Raw genomic sequence first — 23,897 nt, 5'->3', positions numbered from 1 at the left:
CTATGTTAAACATTCACTTGAATATTTAATAAAAAGCCTTGGACAAAATAATTGCATATTAATCAATGACAGCCTCCCGCAAACTTACATCAAAAGGATCGTCTTCTTCTGGCTCGCTATCATCAGGATCACCCCAGATACCTCCATCCCAGTCTTCAGGGGATACTATTAGTTTCCTAATCTGTATGATGTCAGGGGGGCGGGGAGCATGCATAAGCATCATCTCCGCCCTTTCTCCCAACTTTTGTCCTTTCTCCTTTTCTTCCTGTAACTGTTTCTGCAGTTGTTCAATTTTTAAGGACAGCAACAACTCAGTTGCTTTCCTACTTTCTAGTTCTTTCTCTACGTCCTGCTCCTTGCTATTTCTATTCTCCCTTTCTTGATATGCAGCTTCTAAACAGGTACCTAGCATCTTGCAGATAATCCCTTTCCATCCTTTGTGCGGCCCCTAGTTACTTTTAGGTACTCTTCAATGGCTTCCCACTTATGCCAATTATCACGAGCCCATTCTTCTGAGAACTTGGGACTCGGATTCACTCCATGCCTCCGTAAATAAACGGTGATACTACTTGCCATCCTGCCGACTACGCCAATTTGTCGCAGAGGAAGCGAGACTGCACTTCACTCGTAGGAGAGAAGCAACAATACACTTTATTGATAGAAAACAGTGAGTTAGAGTTCCATGGTAAATGCGACAGTGGTTTAACAAGATTCGATGGCAAGGTACGCTTGATTATTTACTGCATAGAGGACAGGGTCAGACAAAACTGTCAGGGAGACCCTCCTGTTGAGCCATGAGGTTCAGAAGGGACCCCCTTGCTTTCTAGACTCCTTCTCAGAGAGGAGTCTGGGTGCGGCTGGATCCAAACCTAGTCCTAGACTTGGTCAACGGTTTATGTCTAAAGGATTATATATGCGCAATTAATCTTTTATATCACTTAGCTAAGATTTCAAAGTTTAGCATGCTATTAGTCACTTACCAAGGATCTGCTGCGGCAAGGAATCTCTCAACCTCGAGGAGTAACCTTGAGAGGCGTCCCTACTCAAGGGGAGATCCCACCATGCAGCCCGCTGCCATGCAGGACAGCTTAAGGGGCTCTGGGCTGTCCACTATTTATAGAGTAAGACGATTGACTCATAGTCATATTTGCATACTGATAACTGTGGTTAGGTGGGCGTATTTCTCACAATAACCCTTGGTTATTGTGTTGTTATCTGGCTCCCGAATCCACTTTGAATGGACGCAGCTATCGCTATCAGCATCCATTAACGACCGTCCCTGGTAGTTATCGCTTGAGCAGGGTTGTATGTCTCCTTAGTATTTCGGTATCAATAGGAGAGAGAGGTCAGGTTGGGCGGGGGAGCACACCATCACAATTACTTAGGGACTGATACCAAGTAGCAAGTGTACTGCAACATAGCAATGGCTGGTGTTTCTAATGATGCTATGACAATGCAAAAGGAGGACACCATACAAAATCCAAATTTGGATTGAAGGCGTGGGCTCTTTGGTCTCCGAGTCAACAAAAACAGGCAGAGTTGTGGAGTCAAATCCACAGACCTTTGCAAAACATCTCCTTTGGGATGTCAGCTGGCTCTGGCAAATACAACTCTCTTCATTCTATTTAAGATGGGGACAATTGGAAATAACAATGGGAAAGAAAAAAAAGGGAATAATGTGAAGCCCTGGAAAACAGCATCGGAAGGCAAGCTCATTCAAGGGAAAAAAATCCTCCACAGAATACCTGTTTTTCCTAGAGTACATATATATGCTCAATACAGGATTAACATTTTAAAGTCATCATGTAAACATTTAATCTTCTCACAGATCAGATCAATTTTTGTTTTTGTCATGTCTGAAATGAATTTTGTTTTTTTTCAATGCATGTATTGTTATTACCAGAAATCCTTCCAGGTAAAGGGAGATTCCCAGTGCAAGAAGGAATTTTTTCAGTATATATTTTCATATGTGTAATTACCTATTATAGGAGAGGTTATTTCTCTTATGTACTGCTAGAACTAAGGCAGAACATAATACTTGATCATTTTGCCAAATACCTACAAACCAGCGAACAAGCATGATTAAACATCCATAAGATGCAAGTCTGTTCCCATGAAAATCACACAAGTATTTCCAAAACATTTGAGTCTCACTTTCTGTCAGAAAATCTCACATTGATGGAGTTTCCAGGAGTCAAAAGTCCATGGGTTTTGGCATGAACTGTTTCAGTTTTGGGAGAAATTTTGATCTCAAAATTCTGAAGCAACTGTGAAGATAAACAGGACAAGAATTAGAAAAGCTGCAAAATTACAGATGAAGATTAGACTTTGGAAAAGAGAACATAACAGACTGTCATGAATAAAATTTCTGTTGCCAGTTCTGTGGAGTCTAAGTGCTATGATTCCCACACAGGAAAGAAAAAATAGTTGTTACAAGGTGATGATTACAGTTAAAAATCTTCCTCCCTGATTGAAGGAGGACTGAGCCAGTCCTTTCTGAAGAACTTCCACACAACAGTCTGAGCTATCAAGGAAACTAAGGTCTCTTTCAAACCTTGTGAGCTTCCTCTCTATGTGTTTTTGATTTCACTTCCTTTAATATAAATCAATACATGCAATTATAAAACAAAGCAATAAAAGGGTCCCGATCCCATCGCTCGCATTTCTCTCCCTGGGCAGAAGGAAACAAAACAAACATGAGGCAGCAACTGTCCAGTGCACCAAGTGAAACAATCATAATTCAAGGAGTCAAATATTAGAACCTCTCCTGAACAGAATCACTATAATTCAATCACACAGGTTCTCTATACATCAAGCCTCTATTTCCATACACTTAATGAAACTGAGAGAATCAGCTGCAAACATAAATCACAGAAATCGCGGGCTAAAACAAACTCCAAGAGATTTATCTCACCTGTTTTGAAGCTATCTATTTTTAAACTTTCAAGAAGGAAATACAGCAACATCCTCAACTTTTCCTAATATTAAATCTCAAACACTTTTTCCTATAAACTAAGCAATCTTCTCTTATCCTTCTCCTAGTAAGCATGATGAACAATGCATTATTTTCCTATACATAACTACCTTTTCAGTGTTAGATGTTTGATCAACTTTTCATCTCATTCTTCTCTTTTTCAAACCTCTCATTCTTGTTATTCTCTCTGTCTTCCAGATTTCCTCCAATTTGACTATATTGTCCTTAAAATGCAGTGCATAGGGTCGGTTGCGTATCATTGTCTAGCTGAGGATTCGCCAGTGTTTGGTAAGACCAAGTAATTCAGCTCCTTTCTGACATACAACATGCTTGTTAATACTGTTAATATACCCAAGAATTACACTGCCTTGTCAGAATTAGCATCATTATTGTTGACCAATTTTTTACTATATCCCTCCAGTCTGTTTCAACGGTACTAATTACTGAGCCAGTTGGTCAGCAATTTGTAATTATGCATTTGATTTCTTCTCAAGAGCAGTAACTTGCAACTGTCCTTAGTGAACAACTTTGTGTTGATTCTGGAACATTTCTCCATTTTTTCATAATTCTGTATTCACATTCTCTGATTTTAACTTAATTTATGTCAGCTCGGTATCCTATGCAAACTCTAAAAGTATTCTCTAATCCATCATTCACACTTTTAATGAAAATACCAACCTAAATCAAATGCAAGACAGACTCTTATAGAATTTTAATTACACGCTTTCCCAGTTCAACAGCAAATATTTGACAGCTACTGCCTCCAGCTATTTTTTTTTTTCCAACCAGTTGTGCATGCATTTTATAGGTACGCTTCCATCTGGAACAAATTATATTCATTTAATTGTGAGAACAATGTATAGGACATGTGAAAATACTTCCTGAAGTCAGAAAACATGATTTATTTTATATCCACCACATTAGGTAAGTGATCAAGTCAAAGAAAGAAAAATCAGATTGGTCTGAAACAATTTATCTTTGATCAGCTCCATGCTTCACGTGTTTCTATTTTTAAATGACTTAAATATCATCTTGATGCTTACAAATAGGTTGTGTGCTATTTGGTTCTAGTTTCTTTCCAGAAAACAAAAGCAGGCTCTCTATTACTTCCTTGATCCTCCTTTTCAAAAAGATGCAAGTATGTTTGTTTTATCCGGCCCCCTGAGACCTATCTCACTCTGAGTTCCGAAAGACAGATGCTAATTGTTCAGAGATTGCTCTAGGAGTTTACTTAAGGAAATTCTAAGGCAAATTCAATCAAGCTTTGCTTTGAATACATATAATGGCTCTAAATATTTTTATAGTTAAGTAACTATAAATAGTTTCCAAATCTTTGAGTTTTGATTGCACAATCTGAGCTCAGCATTTGAGTTAAAGGCTGTCTTGTAAATGACAAAAAATGTAGCAGCTGTTGGGAAAGCTTTCTTTATGATATGAAGCAATGGAAAACTACATATCAATATGTACTAACTACTTATATAACTATATATTTAAAATGATAATGAAGTTAGAAGAAAGAACAAGAAGGGACAGAAAACCACAGAACACAGAAAAATTCTACTATTTGTCGTAACACTGTGGTCAGTACAAGGACATAAAAACTTTTTTACATCTTTGTAAGTACTGAATTCTTTGTAACTAAAATACTGAAACTGAGCAGGTAACCCTTCTAACATACATGAAGAAAGACTTCCAATTTGCTTACAAAAACCTTCTGTACTAAATCCATATATTTCCTTAGCAATCTTACCTTTAGTTTTACTTCATTTGTACTATAAAGAATTTTTCTTCTGCAGTGTAGTTTAACTAGTATGCTACATTTCAAGCATGATTATTTTCAAGTTTTTAGGCCTTTGCAGGATGAGTATGCTAGACAACACTCCAAAACAAAGTTTTTGTGCACTGTAAGATATCCAGAAATGGTATACATAGAAAAGAATCATACCAATATATTTTTCTTCTTGTAATGCTGTCATATAGTTCTAACCTGAATCAGTGCAAGATGAATTTCCAGCTCTGCAATTCTTTTTCCTATACAACTTCGAATGCCATAACCAAAGGGGATGGAACCAAAATTGTCTACTCTGTCCAAATTATCTTTCCTCAGCCAGCGTTCAGGTCGGAACTCATTTGCCACTGAGAAATTTTCTTCGCTGTATGAAGTAGTATAATGACAGAGTGCCAGCTGCGTCTGAGGAAATAAATATTTATATTTAGCTAACTCAAATACACATAACAAAATAAAAAAGCATTTGTAATTACTGCAATATGATGTCATAAAAATTAAGTATATTTGAGTAATTCTAGAAGAAAAAAGGATACCTAGAAAATCAGATCCCTTTCTCAACTGGTCAAATGAAATAATCTTCAAATTGTTTTAAATGTTGCTGGATATATTAGAGAAGATGCAGTGGGGAAGGAGATGGGAACAAAAGTCAGAAGTATTGGGAATTGTCTCAAAAAGATAGTATGAGAGAAAGGAAGAAGAGAGATACAAGACAGTGGAAAGAAAAAAACAGGATGGGAAGGGGAAAAAAAAAAGCCACCTCAGGAAAAAACCCAGCAATAATTGATGTGATGATGTTTCCAAATAAATCCGGGGGCAGGGAGGGAAACGTGTGTGGAATAATATTTAAGTAAGTGTATTAAGAATCCTGCTGTCATTTAAAACAAAGCCATACAGTTCTACCATGACGTCTGTGTAATCTTTGAATAGTATAAAGGAAAGATTCACAATTTAAAAAGGAAACTAAACTCTTTCTACAAAGGGAATTAGTAAGCAAAGAATTAGAAAACTGCAAGAATAATGAATGTTTTTTTAATCAAATTGTAACATTGCACAGAGATGTTATCAATAGACTCCACCCTCAAGAATATTAAGAACAGGTCATGATGGTAAATTTGATTAGCGGGTGAGGACCCAAATCTAAAAAAACCAAACAGCAACAAGTCAATTATAAAATCTGGTTTTGTCATATAAATGGGTATTATTGAAATACTTTCCTCTTAATGCTCTAATGCTCTTAATCTTCACCAAGATTTCTTGGTGAAATCTTTTGAACTCAATGAAGTGTATATATGTTGTAACAAATAACATTTCACACACAAAAATTAAACTGTGTTCTCTGCAGAGGACTGCAACAGAACCTACCCCTTTAGGTATCAAGTATCCTCCAACAATCAAGTCTTTTTGGGTCACTCTTCCATTTCCTGGCAATACTGGATATAACCTAAAGACAAATATTTATGAGAAGTTCAACAGTAATAACTAATACAACCTAAAAAGTTTAGATTGCAATTTGCATTCACAAATATGCAATATGAATTCAATATGCATTCACAGCAAAAAGGTTTTTCAAAAGTACAGAACACCTTGGAGATTCAAAGACCTTGAATCATCTGTGAGAATATGATTAATACCTGAGAAAAGTTATTTACTAGTAACTGGAGTTTGAGATAGTTGGTCTATATATTTATTTGCTTTACACATGTACAAACATGCAACCAGTTGGTCAAACTGGAGACGTTTTAGCACTACTGGGAGCTGAAAAAGCCTTGTTGATGCCTTCTCTAAAATCCTCTTACTCCCCTCACCTCACTATGAACATTTGGTATAAACATATAAAAAAAGCATGTCACATGCCTTCAATTTAAGTCAAGAAGCTTAAAATGACTGTAGTGGCACTGCAAAGTACCAATTTGCAGTAGCGTGTGTGGGAGGAGGTTGTTACAGTTCATCATACAGACTAATACTTAAAAGGCAAAAATCAAGCTTTCAATTACCTACCTTAACAGACATGTTCTACATATGTGATACTACTTCTACCATACTTTAAAACATTAAACATTATATAAACGATCATATTTCATTGCTTGGGCAGCCTTGGATACAATATTGCTACAATAAATAAAAGCAGAAGAGGCAAATAGCAGTAACAACAACTAAATACAAACATTAGCATGGACTCAAAATCCATTACAACTACATGGAATTAAATTTTTTAATTAATGATTGCAGTTGTCTGCTACTTACCTCAAGGTTTCTTTCAGCACAGCTCTAATCAAAGGCAATTTTGGGACATCGTGAGCAACAGGAACTTGGTCTTTCCCCAGCTTATTGACTATTTCCTCATAAACACATTGTTGAACCTCAGGGTGCTTTGCCAACAAGTATGTTGCCCAGGACAAAGTAAAAGAAGTCTAAGGAAGAAACCACAACCATCATCATCAAGTCCAACAAGATTAGATTAAAAATAATTTCAAGCCAAACTGATCGTTTGGCTTTTCAACTATGTGTTTTATCAGTTTAAAGTTATAAAACAGACTGGCAATGATTCACATCTGGACTCAATGCGATGTTGTCAGACTTCACCACCCCCTCCTTCATCCCTTTTCCATTTAAAAAAACCCCACATATCAGAAGAACCCATGCTGATATTTTCCCAGTGAAATATTAAAAAGCAGCAGAAAATACAAATGCAAACAAAACTACTTAAACAATACTGAAATATAAAGGCTCTAAACAGCAACGGATTAAGTTAACTGTTAGTTTTCAATGTGTGTTTCACCTTTCTTCCCAATAAAAACATTTCACAGGAAACAAAAGAATACTACTCAGAACACTACCAACCCCTTTTAAGCATATGGTAGTCTCCTCATAGCATCCAGACAACAGAATTGATATTATCACTGCTAAGATTATACTTTATCCTTTGGTAAGGAATGCTACACCGCAATTGGCACTTTCTACCCCTTGAAAAATCCCATTTCACTGAAATTGAGCATCCTATTGAAAGCTTTCTTAAGGAAGCTCAAAGAGGAGCTTATATATTTAAAGTGGCCCCAAAATGTTAAAATATACTCCCCCTCCAATTGATTATTCTAGTAATCACAAAGGCTCCAGAAAAGAGGTACTGTGTGAAAAATCATTTAAAAATATTTTGTCTGAAGGAAGAAACAGAACACAAGGCAGAAGACAGCTCAACTTTGAGCACAAGATGATTTAAAGGAACCCATCATCTAATCCTCTTTCACCTCAGCTGGAAAAATTGCACTTCAATGCACACTTGTGGTTTAGGATACACTCTGAGCATGAACTCACTCCATCTGTACTAACATGGAACTAAGTAGAGTATTTCAACTCTTTATTTGTGATCCAACATTTACCATTCACTTAACCAGGAGTCCCTGTGTTTAAGCTACCTGGATTTCAGGGACTACTCCATTCAAATACTAGACAGACTCAGGACATTTTGCTTCTACTATCAGCTGCACCCAAGACATTAAGGTTAAGCAAATGGCCTTACTTGAGCCCGTCTTTCTCACAATCATCACTGAAGACAGAAAGTTTATGATGAAAAATGTATTTTCAGTGTTCCTGAGTAAGTATGGCAGAGAAAGTGAGAGTGTAATCATTCTGTTCCTCACCTGTGTTGTTCTTAGTATCTTACAGCATTTAAGAGAGAAAAATTGTAAACTCTACCCTAATTTTCTTGAATTATTTTTAAATGTATTTTTTTCAACTTGTATAATGAAGACAGACAACCAGTTTCACTTTCTAGGCAGGAAACAGTTTTATTTTCAGCTTCTCACTCATTGGCACAACAAAGCTTAAGGTTATAAACAATGTATGGGTAAAATCCCCAACTTTTGGAAATGTCTTATTTTGGGCTTACATTTAAGATCAATTTAGAATGCAAATTCATCACGACGGTGACCTTTTATGTCTTGTCGTCAAACTGGGGTATAATGCTAGAAGTATCATTCTCAGAACCTTTCTTTTTTTCTTCTTGTGATATTGAGTGGCTGTCCCTTGCTAAAATGCAACCCTGCCCTATTCCGCCCAGAGCTCAGAGGAGCTGGCAATTGTGCCAGCTGTATACAGAACTTCTCTGATACAAACAGTTTCTTCCCAGGTTCCCAGCTCCTTCATAACCTCTTAAAAATTAGCACTGTTCCAGGGACAGCCAAAATGCTTTGTAGCCAAAAACTGCCTTACAATTTTGTTGAAAGCTTTTATAATCCTCTAAACCTCTTTCATTTGCTATGATAAAATGAGAACTGAAGTGACAGCAGTAGGGGAAAAAAGGTTCCCTCAATTTCTGTCTTGTACTTGGAAATGAGGAAATCAGAAGTACCGTGCTCTCACAAAATGATTGTTGCCAGCTGAGAAAGCTGAGTCAAATGGAAAGAGAAACTCTTGTTGGCATGAACTTGAACACTGTCCTTTTAGTTTAATGAAAACTCTCTCACACACTAAAAATGGAAAATTAAGGGTCTGAAAGATTAGAAAATGAATGGGATGAATAGCTGTGCTTTACTTAAGAACCAAACATCAAAAAGCTCTCCAAACTCATAAGCCCTTGGGATATTTAACCAATGGAATAATCTTCAGCACATAAATAAGCTTTACATATGCTCCTTATTTTGGAGTTCAAAAGTATTACCGTTGGGGTTTTTTTGTTTTCTTTAGAAACCTTACGAACTTTCTTAAATTAAAAAAATCTGAGTCCCATCATCCAGAGAGGTTTTTTTACTTTAAGGCTACTTTACTTTTTTACTTATTTTAATCTTTTTTACTGTAAGACTATTAAACACAGTCTTACATAGCACTTTCTTTATCAAATTCATATAGATTTCTTTTTAAAAATTGCTCATTTACAATCATTTACAATAATAGTGTTCACTGATACGCTAAATAACTCCATATACATTACACTGTATATACAATAAAGTAACTCATTTTTATCTTTTCTTATTCTTCTGATTGTCATGCTGCAGTCAATACTGAGCTACACTGATTTCACATGATAGGAATGAAAGGAGGGCAAGATACATACATGACCTTAATGCCTCTTCAAATGCTCTGGATGACAAATCAGAAGAATAAGGAAAGATGGCCACTTAGAATGCTTCACTAGGTGTTAACATACCTCTTACGCTAACCTCATTAATGCTGAGCCCCATCACCACAGCTCTTTGCCTCAGACTGACTGTATGTTGCCAGCACAAGCATGGGTTGCAAACTTATGCCTTACCTACATTAGTGCTGGCCTAACACCCCCCTCCCAATGGACTTCAGCCCAAACCAGGTAGCTGATCCATAATGTGTCCCCCAGTTGATTTAATTAGCCATATGTAAAAATCCTTTACCAAATTCTACATATGAGTCTATCGATCAGTTTTTTCACACTAACTTTCAGCAGCCTTTTCTATTGTGGTCTACCTGAAGAAGCACAAATACCAACCTGACATTCAAACTAGGAAAAGAAAATGTATAAAATTCAAGCCGAATGTAGAGACAACTGCTATTTTATCCGCTCAATAAACTGTGGAACTGACTCCCAAATGATGGGTTCCTGTAAACCACAGCTAGAATGGAACAACACTGACTTCATTCTAGTAGAGAGATTACACGGTGCTGTAAGTATTTTCTATCATTTTAAAGATGTAATGACTTAAATGTATCAGAAATTATGTCCTTATAAACAACATAACCCCCCCTGAAGATAGCTGCGAATGGTACTGGTTTACAAAAACAATTGTGCACAAGAAAAACGGTAACAAGCTTACTGTGTCCACTCCTGCCAGAAGCATTTCAGTCATATTGGCATAGATCTCTTCCAAAGTAAGTTCCTTACTCACTAGGAGGTATGTAAGTAGCCCACCATTTACTTCTTCTCCTTGGTCCAGCTGAGACTGAATAGCCTTCAATTTGTTGTCAACATGGATTTGACCTTTGGGATTCAAAAAAATTGTTAAGCTTCCATTTTTATTTTTCTGTTGGTTCCATTCAGTAATGACATTTCCCCCTTACGCTACACTACATAGCCGTAAAAAGACAAAATATTTGCATCTATTTTCTCAGGGAAAAGATAATATAGTGGTGGTGGAGGTCCTTGGGTACTCACGGTAAGGAAAGACAGAGCTGACAGGAACCTTGGTAGCTTACAGCATGAGACTGCTGAGCACGAGGAAAGGACACAAGAGACTATAGTTTCTGACTGCAAGTGGAGGAAGCTCAAGGTCAAGTTTTTACGCCCACCTGGCTTGTTTTCTGATGACTCTGCAAGAAGTGGTGAACTCTGCAGAGCATGCTGCGAGTTAGCACACAGCGGCTGCTACAAGATGTTAGCAGCAACCAGAAGGTCAAAGCCACAGAACTGAATCACACTGAAGACAAAGATGAGGAGCGTTAAGTAGTAACAAAAACTGAAAAACTTCAGTGAATGACATTTTGAGCAATTTCACCCACAGTCCCATTTATACTTCAGTGACTACAAACAGCATCTGCAGTGAAACAAGGGCTTTAAAAAGAGGAAAACTCCTCAGAAAGTTAATGTCTCGCAGAATGAGCTTACAGAAAAAAAAGAACTAAAATCAACATGTTCCTTTATGAAACCTACACAAACACACACATCACATACAGTGATTCTCAACATTTAATTCCTTTTTCACAAAGGGATTAAACAAAGAAACAGCATAACAAGTTTCAAATGGAACAAATTCCTCAAGAACAGTTTTTCAGCTGCTGTTAGGATAAAGCTGAAGTCTGCTATTGTTTTTAATCCACAAAAGGGAACAAGGGTGCTTTATCATGGGAAATGATTTAAAAGTGGCAGTGTGAAAAAAGTACGTGTTTCACAGAAAACACACCTGTATCAGCATTAAATGGATTCCCTAATGCCTACTGTAGGTACAGACCAATACATATTAAAAATTAAGCATATTAGGCATATTAAAAGTTAAGAAACTAAAGAATCTACTCTCAAAAAGATGTACACAGACCTACCTAGACAAATAGTGCTAATAAAATAAATTTTATTGCAGCTTTCTAACATTAGAGAGGGAAAAAGGGTTTAAGGTTTTTTAAACACTCCAGAATATTAAAAAAATATATATTGCAAAGACAACTCCTTCTTCTTACTTATATGAAAGCTGATTGATAAAGTAGGCTGGAATGCTTTATTCACAAAAAAAACATATTGTAGTACAGCAGTGTAGTTCTATGTCAACTTATACTCTTATATGTGTATAGATAAACTTCACAAAGAGTTTAATTAATTGCTAGAGTCGCGTTTTTTAACTTTCTAGTCAGTTTTAGCAGTGACTATTTGTCAGAGTGCCTGACTGAAAAACTTCCTGAAGTCAACAAAACCACCCTCATTAAAATTTGAGTGGCAAAGAACTCGGACCTGGAGTGAGGAGTGGGTGCTGAAACAGATGAAGACAAATAAAGAAACAGCAGTATAAAATAGGGGAATATTTAAAGTGTACTGGTAAAATTCTTTTTCAGTAGAGTATTTTTTAAAACGTTTTAAAACAGTTCCCTTGGCCAGTCTGAGTTTAATACAAAACTTACTTCTACCACAATGTCTTGTTATAATTTTAGAAGAGAAATGCAGCAAGTCCTGTTCAAACACACACAGAACCTGCAGAAATACAGCTGAACTTTTCTACTACTAAATCTTACTAAATTTGAAGAGTCCATCCCAGGATCTACAGAACTCTCTCCAGGGTTTTGGTATAAGTGGACGAAGCCATTTGGGAATAGCACCTGCATACATCGTGGTCTTAAACATACTAAACATCAACTCCAGAGCCTCAATATATTCAACAGTCTGTTGTGGGATGTTGTTTTCCAGGCAGCCCAACCGGCGTTCATACAGAATAGTTGCCACACCTGCACATACAAAATCAAAGAATTTGCTACACACATGCATATATACATCTTAATAATTTAAGGAATTATAATGCTAACATAATGGAACTACCTTCCAAAAATGTTTAGTTATTATTACTGCAGTTGGGAGCAGATAAAATAGAAATTTAAAACACAGTAAAAAATCCCAGCTAAACATTGTAGGGAGACAGTGGCTACTGTCAATAATGCTCAGCATGAGAAGACAGCCAGGAATTCCAGCAGAAGTAGAGCAGCTCTCCAGCATGTTTGCTGCGTTTTGCGTCGCACCACAAATCCTGAGCCTGCCATGTTGGCCTCTGAACACACAGGGACATACAATTCCAGGGACATTTCTGATAACTGGTGATAACGCAGGAGTTTCTAGCAGTGGCTATGCCTTTCTTCGTCATAAGTTGGTAGTAAATGAATAACAACTATGCATAAATGGATAAAGAGCTTGCACTGTAGACAGTGATTTCACTGCACACAATATACTCCATGTGGCCCTGAAAAACAGCAAGTGTGTGACACTGTTGCAAGTGACAATATTGACTGTCTCTGGTTCCTGAGACAAAAATTGCTATAGTTTCCTCAGATGTTTTGTCTGCAGTACTGCAGTGATCCCTACTAGAAATACCATTCCCTCCCCCCCCAAAGAACAGTACTTTATATATATATTTATTAAATTATTATTATTCTTCTCAACTCTGGACCATTTTTTCATTTATCAAGTTAATTCTTACTCATCCATTAGTGTCCCTGCAATCTCTCAGCTCAGTTTTTATAAACATATCCAATTATTAAATATTAGACAGAACTCAGCCAGAAACGGCCCTACTGGAGTTAGCCGAAATGTTCTCTCAGTTTGACAGCAAACCATTTTTAATTACTTTCTGAACACAGGTTTCTAGCAATTTTTCCTCTCAACTTGCAAAATAGATCATATTACCCAGTTTATTTAGGAAAATATCACATGGTACGGTACCAAAAGCATTCCCATTATCAAAATAATCTTATTTAACGATTTTTCTAAAATCCAGTGGGGCAATTAGGTAATTTTAAAAGGCATTTAGATAATTTCTCAAAGCCATTTGCATCAAATCAAATGTTTTTAAATAAATTTTGTGCTTTTAAATTCATTAGTTAACAGTTTGTCCACATCTTTCCAGGAAATATTAGAATAACTGTTAATTAGATACTTGGAGTAACTGGTCTATTAACACTCTAGTCTCTTTTTTCTCTGTTTCTCCTATTAAAAACAGGTACAATAAATATGATGTTTAACCTTGATCTTGCCCTCCATCACACTCTCCATAAATTCTCACGTGTATATATATATATAGATATAGATACAGATATTTGAAGAAACTTTTATTTTTCCCTGTTCTTTGCTTCATATTTCTCCTTTATTGACAAAAATAATTTTAAAATCTGGCTATTTTCAGCTCACTCTTCCTTCCCTGGTTTTCCTCCCTGGGGAGATATTTTTCTGCGCCTTTTATTTCTCTTGTGCCTCGTTCAGCAACTGCTACTTCTTATGCATTCTTTTGCTCTTTACATGGTCTTTTCAAAAAAATCTTACACATTGGTTTCCTGAACAGTTGACAGTGTAAGTTAATTAAAACTGCAATTCATATAGGAAATAAGCACGTGCCAGGCACAAGTTATAAATGAAAAGCTAAAAGAATGTGAAGAATTTAAACTAACCCATCAGTTAAAGTGAATCTGTAAGCTCAGAGTTTAAAATTCCATAAAATTGGTAACTCTTAGTTGAATGCCATTTTTAGACATTATTAATGTAGAACAGACTCAGGTTAGTTTACCAAACAGCCAGCCAGCCACTTGATACAGCATCTTCATAGGTGAGCAATTTGGAAGTTCTTGCAAATCTCAAGTTATTCAGCTGCCTGTCAGCAAAGAGTACCAATGTTTTTAAAAGGCACTACATATAACAAGATCAGATTGTATGCAGCCAGTTAGAGGAATGCATGAAATATGAATCACCATTAGATTTCTACAAGAACACAGGAAATGCTGTACTAGCTCAGGCTGGAGTTCCATTTAGCGTTCCCTCATTAATGGTAGCCAGTGGCAGATGATTTTAAGGCAAGCATAACAATCCCACAGTTGGCATGTGTAGGCAGAGGAAAGCAGTATCTTTTCCCACATTAAGCTATGAACAGAATTTTAGATACATCACAGCGATTCCCCACCTGGGATTTGGCCAGTATGTTGTTAAATTAACATGTCTTAGAAGTCACACTGTTAGAAGGTCAACACCCTTATTCTTGAGAAATTAATACAGAAATATGGAGTACTGAAACTGCTCAGGGCCTTGATTTTACATTTTACCTATATACCAGCATTTCCACAGGAACTGTCCCTTAATACAAGGTATCATCTCTTCGGACTCTACAAAGGAATTCTACTGATATCTACTGCGCTAAGTAGGAAGACACCTGAATGTAGAATATCAAGCTTCCCTTTTCAGATTAATCACAATGGGGCACTAGTCATTTGGCAAAAATGCCTGACCATAAGCACACTGCTTTACATCCATTTTCTTTACAGATATTATACAGCCTGGGCTTACCTTCCATTGAATACTTGAAGAAAAGTTTGTTAACATTGGTCACTGTTTCCCCATCATCCTCTTGACTTCTGAGGGTGTGGATTCTTTTAATTAAGTCTGTGATAACTTCATTGACTCCTTCAGAGTAAACAGCCACATCTTTGGGTTTCAGAATTTTTTGCCTCAGCACACTTCTCATTTTTAGCCATTGTTCCCCCTCCCTAGAAGAAATTATTAATAATGTCTATACACAATTCTCCTTAACAATCGTTAGCTGGGTAGGAGCTCCGCAATGAAACTATGATTTTTCATCTCAAATGAAAGCAAATGGTGAAATGAAAATGATGATAATGTATATTTGGTATTATGCTCCTACATTTTTATTCTGTATTTATTGCACATCCTCATTAAATTTCAGCGTTGCAACACGTACGTACATCTGTAAGTCAATCTCCAGTCTGAGTGACAGAACTTGTCCACTCACTGTTCTGAATTTGACAGTCTCTATATTAGTATTTTAGTAGTAGCTAACACAAGAAATTTGCAAAATTTTCTTATTAAAACTACTTTAAATAAATGTATAGTCTGCAAAATTGCTTTTACCTAGAATTGGTGCTTAATTACCAAAGGTATCACATCCAGATCTGACAAATCAACGACTTGAGCTAGTACCATAAATGCCATCACTTATACATCACTTTCAGTTACCCTAATTCTAAACCTACAAAGTAATAGGATAGCAGACCTAGCTATAGAGAAACAATTTACAGCTAGATTCTTCTTTAGCTGAGCTATGTATTGAAATCCTTGGGCTGAAGAGTAAAAATCTGAATTGTAGCATCTGCATGCTTCATATGAGTAGAGTGTTTGGGAACAGTCATTCCAAGGATATCTTTCAATTCCTTATGAAGACAGGCAATTGTCTTTTATGCGTCTATTTTAAATTGCTATGTAAGTATTGCCCATTAAATTCTTTCACCCGGAGCAATGCTGCTGCAAGGTACAGAAACCTACTGGCCAGCAAAAGAATTTAATCTCTTTAACAGACATTTTCTGACTATCTCTTGATTTAAGATCTCATTTCACAAAATATCAGTGAACTGTTAGTTTGACTCTGAACTGCAGCTTAAGATTTGAGTCTGCAGTGCAATACATAATGCCTTTTGCCATCATGAAAGAAACAGACTGTCCATGACTCAGGAAATTAGTTTCCCTCTAAATAAACATCCTATGTCAGTAGGGACTGTGAGTAGTTCCCAGTGGCAATTAACCACACCCACATGCACTGCCAGTTTATGCAAGCTTTAAAGACAGATAACTCTTCTAGAATCAGCCATGTACAAAAATATCTGCATGGGGATGCACTACAGTGTGAATTTACCATACAGTGACTTCTCTGCATTAACCTACTGAGGGGGCACTTTGGTGAACAACAAAGCTAAAGCCAACCTGAGCCAACAAGTCCACACAGCACGCTGCCAACTGGATGCAACAGTCTAGATCTGAAGCGATAAACCCTATTTGCGCAGTGCTGTGCCAAAGTTAGCAAGCCCTATTCTGCAATACCGCATCCAGGTAAGCTTAGACATCTCTAGTTGATACACATTTCCCAAGAATGTTTTTATGCAAGGTAGCTTGCTCCATATTCAAACTACACATAATTACCATCCCTTTGAAAATTTACAGCAGAACAGACAATTCACCATAAATTCCTACCCTCTTCCCCCCACTAGACATACAAATTTCCCCACACAGAAAAGCCTGAATTCCCAGACGACCTGTACAGTCCTTCAGAAGATCACTAAAATTTTACAAAACTTAGAAAATGAAGGAGTAGCAACACTTACGCAGAAATAAGTCCGGTGGCTCTCCCTCGTAAGTCTCTGTATTCCTGCCAGGATTCCATGTTAGCTCTTTGTGGTGCTCTACCTTCTGCCCGGAGGACTTGAGCAACCATATCTCGATCTGCAATGGATACAACAAACTGGGGACCAAAGTGAGACTTGAAGATCTTTCCATATTCCTGAGTGTGTTTTTGCTACAATATCACCAACAAAGAGAAACAGAAGTAAAGTATTACTAAGGAAATTTAACACAAAAGGAAACTGACAATTTGTCATACAGTGAATCAATCTATCACATCTAGACCTTGATCCCCAGCCTTCCAGTCAAGGAATGGTTTGAAATGTCAGGAGAAAGCATTTAAGCATTACTGTGAAATATTCACAAGGCAAACAGAGAGGTCACACCGTTCAGGACCTCTGACTGAAAAGACCCAAAGCTCTGAGGCACAAAGTGTGAGTGAAACCAAATACTGAGAAGATGAAAGGACTTGGGGCACTTAAAAACACATCTCTTCAGATCAAACAGATTAGAAAGAATGTCTGAAAAATGAAAAACACAGAGGTAAATAGGGTGACATTAACAGTATAATACAAAGATATAATAATTTACTTTTAATGTCTTTTGTAAATAAAGACTTACTCTATCATTTTATTCTTTACAAAAAACTACTTATAAGTTTCTCACACCTAACCAAGGACGATGATAGCATAGCAGCCTAGTGAGAAACTGGATTTTGGGACAGCTTCATCAGCAGTGAACTTTAGAATGACGTGTTAATTCTGCAAAAGGAAGGAAAAGTTGAGGTCTTATTCCTGCAGTGAGGTTTATTTAGTGGCTGATCACAAGTTGTATGATTCAAGCTGGAGGCAAGCAACAGGCAATTAAGAAAGAAGATTGGAAAACATTAAATCATGTATAAAAAGAAACCCAAAAGTTTTCCAGCAAGATTGTGCTATCACTGTCCCGTGAAATCTTACTGATTATTTCAAACAAATTTCATTCTGACATGGTCATGAAATGAAACACCCAACTCCCAGGAATTCACTTGGAATAGAGGTACATCATCATTTTAGGGTAAAGAAAACAAAACTGCAAAAGAGTTGTTAAAGATACATTATTAGGACTTTAGGTTTAAGAAAGCTTTAGATTTTAAAGCCTTTATTTCAGGTTAAAGTAGCAAGACAAGTTAAACTGACCAAAGTTTAACTTTGACATGTTACCTGCATCTAATCTAAAGACATCTGCTTGCAGAGTTATGTTTATTATAAATCAAAGATGTTTGATACAACTACACTACTGAAAGTCCAGTGTTGACCCAAGATTAACTTACGAGAAATATTTTTTTAATCAGTCTTGGTTACAGAGATGAATTGTTTAATTGCCAACAATAAGTTTAAGAAACATGAATCATTCTTCAGCATATGGTACCAAGTACTTATAAAAAACGTAACTCTTTTTGCCTGGTTTCTAAATAAAACAAGAGTTGTGCAATTGTGGTCTCTGCCAGTCTCCTCTTAACTACTTTGGGAACACAATGGCCAATTTCAGTCAAGTTTAACAGAGGGTTAAACATCTCCTGCAATTATATTCTCACCATTTTCAAAAATCAGCATCTGGATTCAAATGAGAAACACGTATTAGTCACCCTGATGAGGGAAATGCTACAGTAGGAACTCAACTGTTACCATTTCTGCTTGGTCTGCTGCTAACCAAACACCACATGCAGACCAATGTACGAACAAGCACTCCCAAAACCCAAAAGTATCTCTTGCTCCGGAGATATTTTAGGGATATTGAAACTGAACTTGGTGAGAACCGAGAGCGTGAGTCTTCAAAGGAAAGCACGAGTTGGGAGGTAAGTGCTGCAAGGAAAAGGCAGTGGGATGACGGGGATACAGGTCACCAGTCACAGAAAAACAGGTTCAACAAATTTTGCTATTTATGGAGTGGCTTGTTTTTTCCACTGATGGTGAGGTTTACCTGGGAGGATAAACTTCAACAGAAAATAAATCAAGTGTCAAGCCATCCAATCAAATAAATGAAATATTAGTTTTAAACCAGAAACAGACAAGGTATTTGGACATCTCGTTTTCAACAGAATGATGTTTAGTGTATCAACTTAACGTTTAAAGAAATGCCTGGAATTTCTCTTCCATATTTTCCATCACAACATAGGTTTTCCTTCCCTTGTTCCAAACCTTAAAAATACTACACTTTCATGTCTCACATACCAGTCTCACACCAGACATTCTTTCACACATCATAAATTCAAACTGCCAGCATCCAAACCCTCCCCTCTCACCTTTCTTTTCTTTATACTTGCATAGCACTGATGAGACAAAAGAGATCTAACCCCATCAAATTAAAAATACTTTCCCTTTGTCATAGTTGCTGTAGGCATTACTGCTTTGGCCAGGACTAACTGGAATCATGTTACTGAGAACAGAACCTCCTTTGTGAAAAAGCGCTCGGCTTCCCCACCCCTTCTGCATATAGCATACAAATATTTGTGTGCACCGAAGGACATCGTTTAAGTAGCTGTGCTGGTTACCAAAGGGTTTCAGATTAATTCATTCCTGATGTTCACTGCATTGTTAAATTTAACAGACTGTTATTAAGCCAGTTAATGCCTATTTGCATCCAGCGTGTATGCAAACTGGGCATCCATGATTTGTAAAGTGATTTTTGAGACTCTAAACAGAATAAAAACTAGTATCATATTACAACTCCTCCTCATCCTTCCTCCCACTTTCCTTTTTATGAATAACATTCATTAAAGAAGAAAATTTCCGTATCAGCTAGTGCTAGTGAAAAGCATGTACTATTTAGGTTGTCTATTATTCCTTTTAATATTTGAATAATTTTCACTGCTTTGACAGTGAAAGAACAGTGAAAGCTTGAATTCAATGGCAGTATTTTTTTAGTGTTATGAGATTATGGTGAGCATCTCTCAAATTCTGTGCACCACCACAGAGGTAGAGAAAAAAAAAGAAAGAGAATGCAACAAAAAGCTTTAGCAATCATAAAGTTTCATCTGCATGTGTCTTGGTTAGCAATTAAGTTGAGCAATTCATCATCAGCAATCCAGTTTGGCTGCCATCAAACACAGCATAGACTGAGGAGCCTAACACTTCTCTTTAGAAATCTCAGTGGTAAATATGACAAAGCCAGATGTGTTTTGGGGGGTTTTTTTCAGTGTTTCCTGCCTCTTTCTGGGTTTTTTAGGCCCTTTGTAAATCCTAACTTTCAAGTTTTGATCCTCAAACCATTTGAAGTTCTGTCCTGTTCTGTTAGGTTTCCCTTTTCTGTTTTTACTTCCCTCATATTTTTTTTTTTTTTTATTTCAGTGATTTTCAGGCAGTGAACCTCTTGGGGTAGTCTGTGAATCCCTTCCTAGTGATCTGGGAAAGGTCACTAAGAAAAGCAAAATAATAAATGCCACATTTGCGGTATTCCCAAAGAGATCTGTACTGCCAGTGGAAAGCATTATGGGTCCACAACTGAAAAAGGGCGAAAACTACTGCTTTACTCCCTCAAGCACAAGTGCTCACTTTAGAATCACTTGGACTCCTCGGAGAAGGGGCCCCAGAAGATGCACCGTGACTTTTTAGGAATGAAACCCACGTTTGGCCAAGCAACCAAAAAAAAATTCATCTTTGGATAGAGAGCACCGTACAGTAAGACAGCTGCCCGTGCCAACATCCAAGAAACGCCATACAGAGGAAGGATACTCGTTCACCCGACTCCCGCTGTCCCAAGCACGGATAACCGTGCTTCACCCACCTTCGCCGGGTGGGAGTGAGGAAGGGGACACGCCGCGGCCCGTGGACCGCCACAGAAGTGGAGGTGCCCAACCACAGAGGACAGTTCTCAACCCCCACCCGGGCTCAGATTTATTTTACCGTCCCCCACGCCACCGCGTACCCCAGAGCTGCCATACGCCAGGTGACAGGAGCCGCTCTCCGCCCTCCCTCCTCTCGGCCCACCACCAACCCCCCGCCGCCATCAGGCCCCGCTTCCCGCCACCCGCCTCCCCTCCCCCTCGTCGCACCGCCCGCCCGCGAGGCAGTGGGGCCGCCAGGGGAGGGGGTGGCAGAGCCGGCGGGCGGCAGCGGGCGGGCAGCGCCGGCCGCCACCGTTGCCCCCCCCCCCCCGTCCCTCCCCCCCCCCCCCCGGGAAGGTTTCAAACCGCCCGCCTCCTGCTGAGGGGAGCGGGACGGCAGCCGTGGGCCGGCCAGGCCCGACGGCAGCGGGGCCAGGCGCATCTACCGCCCCCTCAGGGGACCTATATATGCGAAGTATATTTATGTAAGGGGAGGCCAGGGCAGAAGTGAGGGTTGGAGAGACAAAATGGTCTCTAGCCACAACAGAGGAGCGCCGGGCCGGGCTGAAGGAAGGAAAGCGGTGGGAGTCCCCCGCACACCACCCCGGCGGTAACGCCTCAGCCGCAAGCCGCAGCACGACTGAGGCGGTGCCGGGTGGAAACAGCCCAGGGTGCCGGCACGGCCTCACCTCCTGGGTGGGTGCTGCGCTCCAGGATTCGAGGAAAGCCCACGTTTCCCAGCTCTGCCCGCCAAAGATAAGTCCTCTGCAAGTTTGTGAAACAGCCCAGTTCAAAAAGATGGGATTAGCTAGGTGTTTTTTTTTTTTAAGACACCTACCTAAAAGTTCAAAATACACATAAACGTGAAAAGGGGGAGACCTCAAAGACTGGGGCTGCCGGCGACGCAGTCACCCCACGTACGAGGGCAAGGGGGGAACCCGGGAGCAGGGTGTCGGCACGGCTCGAAAGCCACGTACTCGTAGGTTCCTCACCGAAACAAACCCGCTAAAACCTCCAAGTGCTACGGGAGACGGAGATTGAATGGGGGGATCCTCTGAGTGCCGACCTTCACAGCAGCGGGAACGCGGCGCGGCGATGACCAGCTGCCGTGCTGGTGACCCGGTGATTAAGCAGTGTTTTGTGAGGGGAGAAAAGGAAAGGTTTAAGTAATCCTGGCGTGAATAAAATATTAAATAGCCGAGTAAGCTGTACCTGGATTTCATGAATGCGGCCGAAGCCGTCCTTCCAGAAGAACTCGTAGAGATTGTAGAGGGTGTTGGGTCCAGGCATTTCTTGCAGGCTCTTCACCCTGCCAAGCTGGTGCGGGGTGGGCTTCAGCAGCTCCCCTGCGCGCCCTGAATCTGCCACCATCTCCTCGCCTTTGTTCTCTGCCGCTGCTGGTGAGTTATTCTGCACCTCCAGAGACTGGCTGCTGGAAAGTTTGGGCAGTTGGTGAAACCTGCTGACGAAAATCGCGTGGTAAAAGTAAGTCCTCTCAGGTTCAAGCATCTGCTTGCATTTCATTGTCAAAACTCTCGTGAAGAAAGACATGTCTTTTAATTTCAGAAAGGTCCACTTTGCTCCTGCAGCTGCTTTTTATTTGGTTGCTCTTTCTTCACTGCCTGCTTTAACTTGTACAAGCAGCACTTCTCCAAACTCTTACTGCATGAGCGTCAGTTTACACAGACCATTATTTAACGCTCCCTCCCCTAGGGCTGGAAAAGGGGGGTGGGTCTGGGATGAGACTTGAATAGAACGAACCTATTATTTTGTATAATTCAAATCAGATAAATTTACCCATTAAGCATGCAGCCAAAGTTTAGTTTTTCCCCTCTTTCCCGCATTGGTTTGGCAAAAAGCTCACATAAGGATTATCCCATCTTTCTCTTTCACTAAAAAGGTGGGTTTAGGGCTGTTTTTTTCTGTGGCATTAATTAATTCCCATATGTTAGAAAATACTGTATTTTCTGCAAGAAGTTCTCTTAGTATCATTCATCATCCTGTAACATATATGGAAAACATTTCTGCATCCACATACAAATAGCAATGGTTTTACACAGTAACCTTACAAACAGTTCCTGTAAATTACAATATCCAGGGATGTTATTTGTATTGCAGAATGATTTATCTTTTGGACAGGATATACTCCATAAGCAGCTTGTGTCAACTTTTGTAGACAATAACCAGTGCCCTGTAACTGTATCGTGTTCCACCACAGTTTTTCCTCAATTCGGCTGCATAGATCTATAATCATACACAGAGAACTTGAGCTCCAACCTGTATATCAGCTGGTTTTGCATAATTTCAGAAGTGGTTTTGCTGTCTTCATACCTATTTCTGTATAATTCTGAAGGTGTTAGTGATAATCTGTAAAATGTTGATTAGTTTCAGAAATTATGTGGAAGAGACCACCTTGGTTTTAACTGAATCAGCAGCTCAGGTAAAACTTGAGGACAGAGGAAAGTCTCAAGGAAGATCCACATTTCCAGAACTTAGCTGTGAATAAACTGCTGGAAAAGTAAGTCTAGTGAGCTTCAAGTTATTTGCCTTTGTTTTCTTTCTGTTTATTTTTCTACTTTTTGTTTTTTTTTTTGAGGCTGCAATCCAATTAAGATTTGCGTACATGCTTGATTTTACCACTGATAACTCCACTGAAATAATCCACCTCTGAAGTTAGACATGTGCACCAGTCTTTGTAGATATAGCAGTAAATATTACAGAAATAAGAGGCAGATGGTAAACAGTCTTAAAATCTCTAAAGTACATATTGGTTTAAGCTAAAATAATGTCTTTAAAATAGGCTTCATCATACTTGAAAGGGTCCAGAGAACAGCAACAGAAAAAAATAGAAGTTTTTTAGAAATGACGTAAGGAGGACGTTGAGAGAATTATTCATCTGGGAAAGATGACTGCCGGGAGCATGACAACAGTCTACAGATGTGTACATCTTTTGTTAAAAAAAGATGCATGTCAGAGAGAGAAGACAGAAGAATATGGGCTT

General features: G+C 38.6%; 1 protein-coding gene across 2 annotated transcripts; it reads right to left on the bottom strand.

Annotated features, from left to right (window-relative positions):
• Positions 1 to 1,541: 1,541 nt before the first annotated feature.
• On the bottom strand, positions 1,542 to 22,531 carry CYP27C1 (cytochrome P450 family 27 subfamily C member 1). Of its 2 annotated transcripts, none has more exons than XM_076342895.1 (9): positions 22,109 to 22,531; positions 17,076 to 17,266; positions 15,250 to 15,449; positions 12,447 to 12,656; positions 10,547 to 10,710; positions 7,008 to 7,174; positions 6,126 to 6,204; positions 4,962 to 5,165; positions 1,542 to 2,267 (listed from the first exon to the last, which is right to left on the bottom strand). In XM_076342895.1, exons 1-9 carry the CDS (start codon positions 22,445 to 22,447, stop codon positions 2,151 to 2,153), a joined length of 1,671 nt encoding a protein of 556 aa, XP_076199010.1. In that variant the 5' UTR covers positions 22,448 to 22,531; the 3' UTR covers positions 1,542 to 2,150. The 2 variants fall into 2 exon arrangements, with proteins under 2 accessions (XP_076199010.1, XP_076199011.1); XM_076342896.1 differs by having other exon boundaries at positions 17,076 to 17,193; positions 22,109 to 22,162.
• Between the last annotated feature and the right edge of the window lie 1,366 nt (positions 22,532 to 23,897).

The sequence above is a fragment of the Aptenodytes patagonicus genome, chromosome 6 (assembly GCF_965638725.1).
Source record: "Aptenodytes patagonicus chromosome 6, bAptPat1.pri.cur, whole genome shotgun sequence".
NCBI lineage: Eukaryota > Metazoa > Chordata > Aves > Sphenisciformes > Spheniscidae > Aptenodytes > Aptenodytes patagonicus.
This window is presented reverse-complemented; position numbering and strand designations above follow the sequence as displayed.